Source organism: Branchiostoma floridae, chromosome 17 (assembly GCF_000003815.2).
Source record: "Branchiostoma floridae strain S238N-H82 chromosome 17, Bfl_VNyyK, whole genome shotgun sequence".
Classification (NCBI taxonomy): Eukaryota; Metazoa; Chordata; class Leptocardii; order Amphioxiformes; family Branchiostomatidae; genus Branchiostoma; species Branchiostoma floridae.
The window spans coordinates 14,440,609-14,455,219 of NC_049995.1; the positions used below are offsets into that span (position 1 = coordinate 14,440,609).

The following is a 14,611-nucleotide window of genomic DNA, read 5'->3' on the forward strand; positions in this document are numbered from 1 at the left end:
TATAGGGTTATACAAAACCAATTTCCTTATTTCATACACCTAAGTGCTCTAGAAAAATTCATATTCCTAATGCAACTAGACAAACCATCGATCATAAAACATACCTGTTCCTTTATCTCCACTATAACAGGAAAGCGAGGAGAAGTTAAATTTATCTAACGATAGTTTCATTTTGTATCTGTTAATTGAATCTTTTCATATGTTACGTGAATCTTTTCAAGTCTTGTTGTGACCTGTACTTAGCCAGGGGTGGCAAAAATGTGCAATAAATGTCTTTAATCAATCATATAATAAACACTCTACAAGTGGTAAAAGGTAATAACAACACAATAGGAGTTGCATACGACATCTCTCTTGTTTTTACTTGGGTATTCAAATTGGCCATAACAACTGTGTTAAGAAGCGAGGAAAAGTTGATCTGCACTTAAATTGTAATAGACCCCCCTACTCCTGCCACTTGGTTAGGTCCATATGGGGCAGAGACGAGCAGGCCACCCTCTCGTTCCCAGGCTGCGTGTGCTGCAGAAAGACGTCCGGCTGCATCTGGGTGGTGCCGTCCGTGTTGTCGCACAGGATCCGGGCCAGACTGGTCTTCCTGATCTCCGCTAGTTGGGCTTGGGAACAGAAACGTGAAATGAATATTTTCTTAGGACATGGGAGATTTTTTTTACACAACCAGTTAATCTCACCTTACCTGACGTTTCAAAGCCTGTGAGACATCTTCCTCAGAGCTTCTAACTGGAGGTCTGCTTCGCGCCGCTATATCTAGCCGATGTAGGTGGCGCTTTTGCGGCGAGAACACAATCACGTGGCTGCGTTTGTAGGGGGCTCAGTTTTTACCCTTGTGTGGTTGGTTATCTAGCTAGTTGTGTAAGCAATTTCTAAAATCTTATTGGCAATCGTAGCTTAATCCTAACCTCCAAGCAGATCCTACGGTAGCATAGCATAGTATCAAAAGCTGGCAGCGTGAAGCCGGCCTAGGAGTGTGTTCTATAGCTCCTTTCGGCAAGCTATAGTCCTTGCTTTTAATTGGCCAAATTTGATACTATCTTATGGTACCGTAGGATCTGCTTGGAGATTAGCTTAACCCAACCTTCTGTAAACTGTCCTGGGTTCTCGAACCAGAAGCGGTCCCCCTTGCGGAGGTCCTGGAACTGCAGACCGATCAGACAGGCGAAGGTTGGACCGACGACACCGCCGGATACGGACTCCTCGGCAAGACCCCCCACGAACACGTCGATGTCATCCACATGGCTGTATGGTACGAGACACATTTACATTACCAATAGGACATACTCACAACATGTAGCAATGTATTAAATATAGCATATAACATTATATTAATATCTTTTTTCAAATCCTTGAATTCTAGATAGATTGGTTCATGCCTTAGCGCACCTGTACAGACAAGAACAAGAAACATCTATGACTTCAATTGCAAGTACCAGAGTTGCCAACCTAGGATTGATGTGTTCAAAAATTCGTATTTTCCAAGAACTATCGTAGAGGGGAATTTGTTATCACCAAGCACAGAAGTGGGATCTTCTCTGGATAGTTTTAAACAAACGCTTGCAGTTAGATGTGTACAAGTTAGGTGTAACGGATCCTTCAGTGCAATATATATAACCAGCTGCTGCCGCACCGCGTGCCTGCGAAGCTGGTGTGTTACGCCGAAGGGCGGTTATACCAGCTATATAGATACAGATACAGAATACAGACACCAATATTACACTACACAATGCACGGCAACATGAGTAAACGCACCTATACAAATTCTCTAGCCTCTTGCGGGTGAAATAGTCTGGGATTTCAGACTCCAGGTCGCAGACGCTGTCAGCCCTGGGCAGCCCGCACCGCCCCCTCCAGGCGTTATAGCCGGGCAGCCCGTGGTCTCGGCCCCGCTGGATGTTCAGGGAGGCCAGGTCCAGGCCTCTGTCCGACCTGGAAAAGACGTACAGTTGTTAAATAAAACACGTACACAACCGATTTATACATTCTCCTACGCCAAAAAAAAAAAAAAGCAACGGTGCAATGGCCTAGTGGGTAGAGTGTTCGCATTGCATTCTGTAGGTCGTGAGTTCGATCCCCGGCCGAGTCATACTCTAAAAATGGTACATGCTGCTTTCTCTGCTTAGCACTCAACATTTATGAGAAAGAGTATGGAAGTTAAACACACATTACTACCGGTGGACCAGCTACCTGCTGTAGTGGCTTGCGCATGTGTGGCCCAAGGCCTACTCGAAATGGAGATGGGCGCCACCCCTAAGCATCTGCACAGATGTACGGGCAATTTTAACTTAAACTTACGCAGAGATATCCAACGGTTGCCTCTTGTCTGACAGACATTGCAACGTTTGAAGTGAGTACAATTCTTGTGGTCAATTTCGAAGAACCTTACTATATGAGTAATTTACCAACAGGATGAAACTATTTACGGAAACAAACAAACAAATAAACATACCCAGGAGGATCCGCAAACAAGCGTTTGGTCAGGCCAGACACCATGAACCGGTCAAAGTCCTGATGCGGCTGCGCGGTCAAGCCTCGTAGGATGGAGTCCGGGCCGCCTTGGGCGTCGTCGAAGATTTGGGAAGGGTTGAAGAAACCAAAGGCCAGCTTAAATGGGCACCTTCACAGAAGAAGAAGAAGAAGAACTTTATTGCACAACAATTGTACATGGTACAGTAGAAGTCAGTTAATTGCACAACGGATAACTGCACACTTCTGTTAATTGCACGAAATCCCCAAATCCCAAACCGGTGCAGTCCAGCTGGATAACTTAGCATCATTGCACCTTCCAGATAATTGCACAAAATACATTGGCGAATTGGGTGTGCAATTCAACGGCTTATACTGTACAATTGAAGACGATAACAAGTGGAGTCGATGGTGTCACCTCTCCGAGGATGAACTGAACTGAAGTACTGTACACACATGTATGGCAACAACTGTTACAGAAAGTAAAAAAAAAATAGATGTATAGGATAAAGCTTAACAACCTAGTTAACATAAGAATAAGCACTAACATAATTATTTGATATAGTATTACAATTGAGTAGGCTGATCATTAGTTTCGGTATTCTTTCTAAAAGTGGAGCAGTCCTAATCTCCAAGCAGATCCTACAATGGCTTTAAACTGGCCAAGGAGTGTAGTCAACCAAAAGGTGTCCATTTGTTTTGTTTCAGTGCCGGCAGATCCCCGGTAGCAAAACACACTCCTAAGCCTTCTGCTAGCTTTTGATACTATCTTATGCTACCGTATGATCTGCTTGGAGATTCGAGCAGTCCTTGATATGTACCTGTTGCCCTGTGTAAAGTCCGGATCATAGCGGTCGAGCACGTCCTGAACAAGACTGTGTCCGAACCGGTAGGCAGCCGTGGCGAAGACGTTGGAGATGGTGGGGTTCACGCTCGGGTCGTACCCGGAGAAGAACCCGCTCTGGGCGAGCGTCAGGTGGAACCTGGTACAATAACGATATGAAACTGACTACTATGATAGTATTCATTTTGTTATCATTATTATTGTTTTCATTACCAATATTATTCATTCATGATTTGTATTGATATTTTTATCATTAGTAGCATTATTTGTTATCATTATTGTTATTGTTTACATCAGTTTCATTACTATTGTTGTTCATTCATTTCATTGATTGTTTATTATTTCTGTTTGCATGTCACTTTGTGTACCAGTCTCCTTTCAATTTATGTAATACAGGGCTCCAGTGCAAAACAGTGAAAAGGACCGATCCTGTCGAACGCCAAATCGAACAAATAGAACCCCCTATTCTATTTCGAACACCTCCGTCAAAAACTGCCACAGCGAGACAGAAATGGCTATTTTTAACGGAGGTGTTCGAAATAGAACAATGATCGAATAGGGGGCGGGGTTTTGGGATCGGTCCATTTAAAGGCTCCCAGAGCAGTTTTTAGTGCATCAAAATCAAAAATATTCTGGATGATACAATCGGTACGATATTGACATTTACTTCACCATTCTAGCACATTTTTATCATTATTTCGTACTTTCAGCGTTTAAAAGGACGCACAAACATGCCGCAAACGGACCCCTTTGATTTATTATATCCTACAATAAATCAGCACAGGATTGAGCCACTAACGGTTTCCCGTCGGTAATTTTCGGAGATTTTCGAACGCATGAGGTCATTGAGCGAATTGAATCTGATTCGCCCGTTCGCAAATCGAAACCTTATTCGAACAAGTGACGACATCTCCGGAAGCGTTCGGGGCGCATTTGGTCATGTTCGCGTGCGTTCCGAAAATTTGAAATAATGGCACGTGCAGCGCTCAGATTTTCAATGAGTTCTCACCATCCAGCGACGTCTCATCTTTGCTCAATAAAGGTCGATATGCAATGATAAAGTGTTATTTAAGCTTACTGCCCACTTACTACCCTGAGTAAAAATGACAGAAATAAATAAATAAATAAACCTGGCCATGGCGGCGGGTCCGAGAACGTGCGGAAGGAATTCCCCGTACGTGACCTGCTGCATCAGCGCGCCGACGATCTTCCTGGTCTCGTAGAACACCCGATCGTCGTCCCAGTGCGGGTTGAGCCCGGAGAGCCACCTAGTTTTAGAATGAATGAATAAAAGACATTTGGCGCACTTTTTTGCCACAACAGAAACAGATAGTTAAAATAATTTAGTTTTGAGTAATGTTTTTTTTCGTATGCTAGGTCGGTATACAGTGATGCCGTGGTTACCCTGTACCCACAGAACCGACAAATCTTAAATTTGGTACCTGACAAAGACGTCTGGACGCTGAAAGAACTGTGAAACGTTATGCCGGTACTGTTAGTGTTATCTTATATGTTATCGCCTTATATGGCGCCTTTAGACAACAAAAAGGCATTTCTCTGATGGGCTTACAGTTGGTTAGAAGCCACACCTCTAATACCCGTTTTCTGTAGCTAAATGGACCGATCCCAAAACCCCGCCCCTGTTCGATCATGGTTCTATTTCGAACACCTCCGTCAAAAATAGCCATTTCTGTCCCACGGGAGCAGTTTTTGACGGACGCGTTCGAAATCGAATAGGGGGTTCTATTTGTTCGATATGGCGTTCGACAGGATCGGTCCATTGCCAGGGGTGATATCGTAAGGCATTGCCGTGATAGTGAACCCTGTGTGGGAGGGTGCTACTACCTAGCGATCCGGTTGTGTTCCCGCAGGAAGACAGTGTGCATGGAGGTGAGGCCCGGCTGCTCGTTCACACGGATGTCCCCGGCCTGAGAACACGTCATGTTGCCGGTAAACTCGTCACACAGAAAGTCCTCTTCCTCCGTGTTTCCCGGCAGGAGCTCCTTCTTGTTAGCGTCCGCAGGGTTCGGTCTGGACTTCAGCAGGCCGCGGGCTGAGTACCAGGAGGGAAGAAACGGAGTGGTGAATTACAATGAATGAATGAATAAATGAATGGATGGATGAATGAAGTTATAAATGAATGAATGAATGAATTTATAAATGAATGAATGAATGTGACTAAATGAATTCGACTTCTTCTCGCTGCTTTATTATATATGCTGAAAATGTATAAACATATATTTTTTGCAATCAAAGGTCTGTCTAAATTCATTAGGAATATAAATTTGTTTGTATTACTTAGGTGTATGAAGTAGGGAAACAATCAGTCTATAATGATCAGCTCTCTTGTTGTATAAACTGCATTCTACTACAAAATGTTGTTCATCTTTCATTCTATCTAGATTACAATATTGATATTCGTTGTTCCAGTGGAGTGAGGTCAATGATGCATTGTTGGCAAAGGAACCAGTATGATGTTGATGGAGTGCATTCCAAGTCACCATGAGGGGTTTTAGGTGATATTTGTAATTAGTCTGAATTATTTTGAATAAAAGAATATCTGAGCCACAATAATTAACTTCTTTTCAAAAATTTGATTAAGAAAATACTCATTTATTTGAATTCCTTTGAATATTAGAAACATTTTGAAAGTCACTGTACAAAATATCTTTATTTAGAATAATTGTGAAACCTCTGTGTGATTATTTCACATTTACAAATATTTACAAATATTTGTAAAATTTGCCAAATGGTAAAATTAGTTTATTGCCCCCATAAAAGTAAGCCCCATTGTTGCATCTGTATATGTATATATTTTTAGATTTCACTACTGGGCACTGGTGGATCCTTTGTGGTGGGCCATTGTTGCATGGCACCCAACCATACTTTGCAAGGATGTGTGAATTGCTATCTTCCCAGCCCACTGAATCATTTACAAAAAAATGGTAGAAAATGGTAGAAAATGGTAAATAATGGTAGAATGCTGTTATCATTATTTAAAAACCATTAGAAGTATCCAGTTCCACACCATGAATATTTCTAAAGTTTTACAGGACCAGGGAAATATTTGTAAAGTTGAAACAGTGTTAAAAATATTTCTGAAGTATCAAATGTCCTAGACATATAATTACAAAACTTTAAAATCACTTCTAAACAATGGCAACAAACATCCGCACGGTGACTTGGAATGGACTCTATCGCAACATTATGTAATTTTCAAATCAGGATAAAAGGTGTCCATGCAAGTCCGTGACATTACAGTTTATCGCAGGGATTAATTGAAGCACATATAGTAATTTATGCAAGTTTATTATTGATAAAATAGCAAATCCATTTAACGGCATACCTTGAACTGATGTGGGTGGAGGCGCTGCAAAACAAAACAAAATCACCATTTTACCCCATTTGACTGCATGCACTATCCAAAATTATGTGGGTACTAGAAGCGGTGCGTCGGGCTTGACATTATCTCAAGAAGTCACAACCGTTTCGGCTTTGTGATTTTTGCCAGCAAACTTGCCGATGAACTTTCTTGAAACTTTAAACTTTCTAAACTTTGTTATCCATTTATCGTACATTTCTGCCATATACCATATACCCTATTCATCAGGAACAGAAACATACCTTCCTGTACTAGTTTAACTGTTATATCCAACACCAAAAAATTGGACTAACCCAAATGTTCGACTGAACAGCACCAGTCTTTGTCAAGGAATGAACAATCCACTGCTGTCGTTACGTCACTGGTGCTGTTCAGTCGAAAATTTGGTTGAGTCCAATTTTTGTGTTGGATATTACAGTTTAACTAGTTCAATAATGACTTCTACCAACGCAATGATGAACTTTCAAGTTAAAAACACATACCTTCATACACCTGTACCTCGCATAGGGTGAGGTATTGTGTGTTGGGGAGTAGGATCCCGACATATCTGCCCGTGAGACCGCCACAGTCTACTGTGATCTCTGGCTGACCTCCTGTCACGGCGTGGTTCCCGCCACACTGCGGGTTGAACGCCACTCTAGGAGAGTCTCCCACGTGAACCTTGAAATATTTATTTTTTTTATCAAAAGCACATCACAAAGACAATGTGGCACTGTACTCAAGTTATAACAACTTGTTTTAACAGCGCCACATAAATACAAACAAATACTAGAAATAAATGAGCTTAGTTAATTAACATATCAATGCGGCCAAAGTCTCACCACCCCAAGACATGAAATGGTACCATTATTTACCTAATTATGTAACATGCATTGGCATAATACCGGTAGTAAGACTTATACCGGTAGATTAAAAATACTGGAACTTAAAGAGATCTACACATGCAACAATAGTTATTTCTGAGCTGTGCACACTTCAGACATATAGGTGTCCAATACATCATTTACAAAGCATCGATAACAATGCATTCGAAGACAACAAGGTCAAAATTTTTCAGTATCTTTTTCGGGGTAGGCAGCTCGTCGTGGGACGAACACACTGTCACATTCATTGCCAAATTTATAGATCATAATTACACATGCTCACGGCACAAGACGAACATGATTCAACAACAATCTTGAATTTCTGTTGGTGACCTACAACTCATGTAAAAGTGTGAAGAATCGTTGCATAATAGCCCGGATCTACGACTGAATGGGCAAAATTGAACGTACGCAGCCATTTTCCCGCCATTTTTATATCTACGCTAGCAGTGAAGTGTTACGTCATAGCGGTTGTGACGGACAGAAGTTAAATGAAAATTCTTGACAGTATACGTCCGTTTTCTCATGACATTTTGTATGCTCATGCAGGTTTATGTTTTATGCATTTACTGACAGAAAAGGAAGGAACATCAGAGGATGTATAAATGTACATAGCGGCAGTTAATTGTGCCGTGTTTCTTCCTACCGGTATTTTTTACCCCCTCCCAACCACGCGCCCGTTCGCCGTGTAATTCCGCGGCGTGTTACAATTACAATATTACGCTTTTGGCAGGACAAGAGTGGCAGAAAAGTTACACAGAAGATGTGGCAAGGGTAACCTATAACAGCAACATGTAACTGGAGAAAATGATGCGTTGACAATTTGTCAAATCAGTATGGCTAGAGAAATCGTCGTAAACGTACCGGTATTATGATAATAGTTGTTACATTAGATTAACAAAAAAGAACTTTAACAAAAGTAGAGTTGGGACTTCTATATCTACTTGACTGATACAGTCATGTAGAGCTAGAAACGTTTGGTATCTTCAATGTAAAATTGGGTGAGTTGCATCGTTTCGAAGTTGTACAAAGTTGTACACACCTGGAAGTTGTTCAGTCGTTCCGAACAGCAGTCCTGCCGGTTGAAGACGACGACGTTGCCGATGGCTTGTGCCGTGCCAAGGTCCACGCGCCACCAGGGGCGCCTGTTCCCGGGCCGGTTAGTGTGGGTGCAGGAGCCGCTGTGGAAGTCTCCGTCAGTGTTGCCATCCACCGCCCGTCTGGCCAATCCTCCATGAGAAGTACTCAACTGCGCGGTGGGTCGCCCCAGGGCAAGGTTTACACCTGTAAGCAAAGGAAGGACAATACGTATAATTTTACTTACGACTTATAGACAATGCAATTACCCAATACTGAGAAATATTGGTAGTCGTCTTCTACTACTTCTACCCAAGCCTTGCGCGCCATCTGGGGATAACGAGGTTTGCCAAGAGAAACGTTACCATGAATTTCTTTGCCCGTCTTAAATGAACGTGTTTTTAAATCATCAACAAAGTACAGTACAGGACACTCTAGCAACATCCTAATATTAACATCACCTCTCAAAAAAAGATAACAGCTGACAAAGACAAATGAAATAAACAAACAATTCACAGCAATTTACAAATGGTTTGGGTAGTCCGAGATACATATAGAGGTAATTGTTGGAACTTTACATGAACTTTGGGTTTACTTACCCCTGGTTGGAGTCGAGGGTTCGCCTCTGTCTCTGAGGTTCTCTATCTCTTCCTCCAATGAGAGAGAACAATCACAGCCAAGAGATTTGCTGACCATAAAACGGTACCATATGCATGAATTTCTTTGCCCGTCTTACATGAACTTTGGGTGTACTTACCCCTGGAGGGTTCGCCTCTGTCTCTGAGATTTTCGATCTCTTCCTCCGAGGAGCCGTAGACGTTGGAGGCGTCCACGAAGGCCGTGATCTGGTTGAGCTGCTGCCGCCGGCCCATGTGGCACCCTTCGTTCGGACAGGAGCGGGAGCGGGCGAACTCTAGGCAGGGCCTCGCGCTGAAGTCAGGGTCATCGGAGGGGACGGGGATGTTGAAACAATGTTCGTCCGCGGAGTCACAGGTACAGGCAAGACCTGAGGATACAAGGAGGAATGAGATGACATACTGTGAATGTAGAAATTTTGCGGTGGTTTTATGTTCGCGGTTTTCGCGTTGCAAATTACTGCGAACTTAAACCACCGCGAACATTATTTCCATGGTAGTTAAGCAAGGTGCATAGTGCTACCTCGAACAGTACTTTTTCCCGCTACTACGAATATAGGGTAGTCTACTCACCCACGAATGACCCGTAACACTCTAAAACCCCTGCATGTTTGTTGTGAACTAAAAAAGCGACCCCAGCGACCACACTCGTGTGACCTTACTTACTTCCCTCGCTGGGATGCCCGAACACCGGCTCCCAACCATTGTGCAATGACGCGGCGCAAGCGCCCGAATGTTGCAATTTCCTTGTCCTGGGGTAGGTGGCACGTTCCTACTCTGTAACCTCGAATTAGGGGGTGGACCAGTGACAAGAAAACACTGTTACACTGTATTTCACGAACCTTCCTCCGCGAAGCTTGGAGTGAGAGTGATGTCGTGATCCAGGAACTGGCCCCACTGCATCACCATGTGTGTGTTGACGGGGCTGGCTGTTCGTAGGTCCTGGTGCACGGTGGTGCTGACCAGCCGGGCGCTGGGGAGGGGGGTGCCGTCACAAGAGGTAGCGCGGGGGGTCATCAAGTCTGGCGAAAAAGAAACATACTGTCATGTCTTCTGGAAATAATCTCCAAGCAGACCCTACAATGGCATAAGATAGTACCAAACTGGCCAAGGAGTCAGTCAGTCAGTCAGTCAGTCAGTCAGTCCCATAGCTTCCCAGGCCAAGGAGTGTAGTTAGCCAAAAGGTGTCCATTTGCCTCGTAGCGAAACACACTCCTAAGCCGGCTATACTCCGATGCCAGCTTTTGATACTATCTTATGCTACCGTAGGATCTGCTTGGAGATTATCCTAAGACTATATATATGTTTACGTTGCAGTGATAAGCTGTCAACAGCTAAAGGAGTTGATAAACAATAAACAATGACATCTACATACCATCATCGTACACAGGATCCAACAGCCTTGTGAAGGGTTGCTCGGTACTCCCCCACAGGGGGTGGTCCCGGTTGTTACAACGGCCGTCTGCCGAACGGAACTCTGGGACTGCTGGTGCGGGGCACGTGATCGGCTCCATGGATGTGTGGTCACAAACACTCGTCACTTGCGGGGAGTCGATGGCGGAAATATCCTCCACAGTGTAGCTGGAGTTAGAATAAAAGTCTCCTGTCAAAAGACGAATTACCCGAAAGGACAAAACCTGATTTTTTTTTCTATTTTCCCTTGGACAAACAAGGCCAATGTGACACTGCACTCAAGTTAGTAACTTATATCTAACAGTGCAGACAGAAGGTAAATGTAGTATTTTTCTTTTACCTTCCCGATCGAAGTCAGGTACCCACTTTTACACCTTGATGAAGTGAGGAAGGTCGTGTAAAGTACCTTTTCCAAGGGCATAACGTCGGAGGCACGGAGGGTATTGAACTCGGGACCTAGCAGCAAAATTCCGTCAAAGGACGGAAGGACGAACGCTAGTTAGAACCCTGAACGCATATAAAGCCGGTCTCACTTGTCCAGTAAGTATTTTGCCCAATGCTCCAAGACGGCAGCACATCTGCTGAGCTCGACGGCCATCGGGGTGGGGCGTTGTACGTACGCCAGCGCCCTCAGCGCTCCGGTGTATGAGGTCTCCTCTGGTGTTTGATCTGTAAGGCACACGGGATTAAGTCAGTCACCTACAATTGCAAGGTACACGGGATAAACTCTCTGGCCAGCCGACTCCCCTAGCGTACTGCTGTACACACACACACACGCACGCACGCACACACACACACACACACGCGCGCGCGCACACACACACACACACACACACACACACACACACACACACACACACACACACACACACACACACACACACACACACACATACGCACACGCACGCACGGACGCACACACGCGCGCACGCACACACACACACACATGCTTTGAAAACGTTTCCCATTAAACTTTAAAATTCCTGTTTCCTTTGTTCTCGCTATTCCATATTCCCACCCTACTTCACACGACGGAACGTGTTCTCAATATGCTTACCTGCACGGCTGGCTGCTTCATGCGTCATTCCTGCTGCTGTCTGATTTATAGTCTCCAGCAGCTCAAACAAAAGAATAAAACAATTGACCGTAGTTAACATACTGTAAATGCATTTAAGTTCGCGGAGATTTAATTTCGCGGTAACGGGAAAATTGACTTTTTGCGGTGGTTTTAATTTCGCGGTAGCACCATGCACTGTAGTCTTTTACTGCAATGGAAAAATGTTCACGGTGGTTTTAAATTCGCGGTGAAGCGGCCACAGCGAAATCCACGAATATTAAACCACCGCGAAAGTTTCTGCATTTACAGTAGTCTGTGAACTTCAAATGAACTCTCAATTATTCTGGCGAACCTAAAGCACCATCGTCTACCCTTCAGACACAAAAAATTTTGCAACACAAAGTCAACACAAAAGCAAGATTTACGACTTTGAACAAAGAACAGCACAATGCAGGAAACTAATATCAACCCTTACAACCCTGAATCGCTCTGCGGTGACATGCTATCTTGGACATACAGTTATCTTGCTCTACACAATCAGCAGCAGCTTGTGTCATGAACTCCCATCAGAACCACTACAGCTCTACAAAACAATCTACGGCATCAACAACGTCATCAAAAATAACACTGTTACCTACAAGCTGAGCAGTGGAAATAGAAGAAACTGTACATGTTGTCTCACCTTGTTAATTTCCACTTCTCTGCTAGCCTGAATTGTTTCCCTATACGGCACGGAGTCTATGGTGTTGTCTTCACCCTGTGGCGGATGTTGTACCTGGTCCATCTCCCGGATCGCCTGCAGAATCTCCGACGGCATGTCCTGGACTGATGATGACTCGGCAGAAGTGGCACCCGCCAGGCATAAAATGACGAGGGACAGGACCAGCCTCATCTTCCCGGGACAGACGCGTACGGAAATGGCGTCAGTAGGAGAAGACAATATAGCAACGTCCCGGTATCAATGATCCTGTAGGCTATAAGCTAAGGGCACAACCCGCCGTACGTGGTTTATGTCCGCACACCCGGGCCGGTAGCCAGAGAAGGCCAGCAATCAGCGACCCAGTACAAAAAGAAATGGCCAGCAAAAGTGTATTATGAGCCAAAAAAGGCCCGAGAGAGCCTGCTATGGAGGCTAACCTCCGCCGGGCCGGTAGTCAGAGAAGGTCAGCAATCAGCGACCCAGTACAAAACGAAATGGCCAGCAAAAGTGCATTATGAGCCAAAAAAGGCCCGAGAGACCCTGCTATGGAAGCTAGGGAAGGACTGACAAGAGCAGGGAGGGAGTACGTCAACGCACATCACTCGCACAGTGGGAGATAGTGTGCATTGTTCGTTGAGCAAGTGGTGAGTTGTACGTGCTTACAACGTACGATCTCTGTGCGATTGTCTCGTTACCGTATGCATATCGTACTTACATGCTACGTACGCACGGTTTCCTTACTCACTTTACTTGCTTTACCTTTGCTGGCGAATTAATCCAGACTTTGCAAATATTACCTAAAAAAACGGTGAGAACTTACTTTTTTTGCTGCGCACGGTGAATGGATACGCAAAACGATTTCTTCTCCCGGATCGGACCGCTCTGGTGTTGAGCAGCTAGTCTAACGCCTATGGTCTAACACATTTTATAGTGGTACGCATGGATATGTTCTGTCCATTATCTAAAGGACGCCTTTTAAGGAGAATGATTTCTTTACACCAAGGGGCATGGAGGAACGCACTTCTATGATTGGTTAATGAAAGTAGGGTGGGGCGGAATTTTGGGGAGGATTTATGGAAAGGTTACGCCATAATAAAGTAAATTTATAATTAAAGTAAACATTTACATGGGAACGCAATCAGCTGTAATGCACAGACTACAGGTTGCTACACAACAATTAATAAGAGTGTTACCGCCATCTAAAATTCATTTGGGACACATGCCTTTTAATGACATAAGCAATAAATCTAGTGCCTATCAAATCCACACTTAGGAGACGCCTGTGCCTGGTGTAGGATTCCAACACACACTTCTCGAATTCTACGTCGTGAAGTAGTCTAAAAAAACTGAAGAATTTGGCCAAATAGGGGCACATAAGTTACTTTGGGTTTTCAGTCTGTTGCAGTATATCCAGCTAGCACGCGGCCGAACAGTTCACTCCTAGGCCAATTAACTCCTTAGACTTTTCTTCCTGTTGAATTTACTAATAAGACTTTCCCTCCAATGTCCTTGGGAAACGTCCAGTTGAATTTTTTTCTTCCTGACTTGGCCAAACTTCCCTATATATTGCTATTCGGTCAGGCGGGAGTCTGGTAGAGACAAGTCGTGGAGCATGAAAGGGTTCTCTGTAAAGTCACACAGTCTGCTCCCGTGTGTTATACGATAGTCACAATGCCAATGACGTGCCTCCACGTACATGTGCAAAAAATTAATATTTGCACGTGAGTTAGTCAACACCATAAAGCCAAGGTGTGTAAAAGAACTTGTCACCAGCTGAGATGTTTATGGTCCATTGTCACCAAGATAATATCGTCTATAGAAAGATCAAAGTCCTCCTCTTATCGATTTGATATTTACTGACGCAATAAACACAAAGGCCGTTGACCTGTCGTTGACCTCCTGAATATTCGCCTCACTATGCCATTTGTTACCAAACACCATGGTTACAGAACGCGAAATACGGACATTCAGAATGATCACGTGAAACGCGAGATTTGGTGCGAGAGATGACGAGACCTGCGTTGCTAGGGGCAGCGCGTCAAAATGGCCGCCTGCCGGTACATCGGAAAATTTTGATCACACAAAAAATAAAGCTAATTTTTATCAAAATAAGTTCCTTTGACCTGTCGTTTTTTCTACTGCTACATTTAGATGTTTCATCT

At 44.0% G+C, this 14,611-nt stretch overlaps 1 protein-coding gene across 1 annotated transcript; it reads right to left on the bottom strand.

The window, feature by feature from the left end:
- Positions 1-239: 239 nt before the first annotated feature.
- LOC118404057 (peroxidasin homolog) lies at positions 240-13,425 on the bottom strand. Its single transcript, XM_035803012.1, has 17 exons — positions 13,270-13,425; positions 12,432-12,641; positions 11,750-11,816; positions 11,226-11,361; positions 10,655-10,860; positions 10,122-10,301; positions 9,402-9,650; positions 8,610-8,851; positions 7,187-7,364; positions 6,669-6,692; positions 5,168-5,375; positions 4,453-4,590; positions 3,300-3,461; positions 2,462-2,629; positions 1,765-1,941; positions 1,094-1,254; positions 240-614 (listed from the first exon to the last, which is right to left on the bottom strand). Exons 2-17 carry the CDS (start codon positions 12,639-12,641, stop codon positions 445-447), a joined length of 2,676 nt encoding a protein of 891 aa, XP_035658905.1. The 5' UTR covers positions 13,270-13,425; the 3' UTR covers positions 240-444.
- Positions 13,426-14,611: the final 1,186 nt, after the last annotated feature.

Coding starts and splice junctions, on each gene's coding strand:
- LOC118404057 (XM_035803012.1), bottom strand. CDS start 12,641: ATGAGGCTGGTCCTGTCCCTCGTCATTTTATGCCTGGCGGGTGCCACT. Junction 2,630..3,299: donor GACTTTACACAGGGCAACAG/GTACATATCAAG, acceptor TCTTCTGTGAAG/GTGCCCATTTAAGCTGGCCT. Junction 1,255..1,764: donor AGGCTAGAGAATTTGTATAG/GTGCGTTTACTC, acceptor CGTACCATACAG/CCATGTGGATGACATCGACG.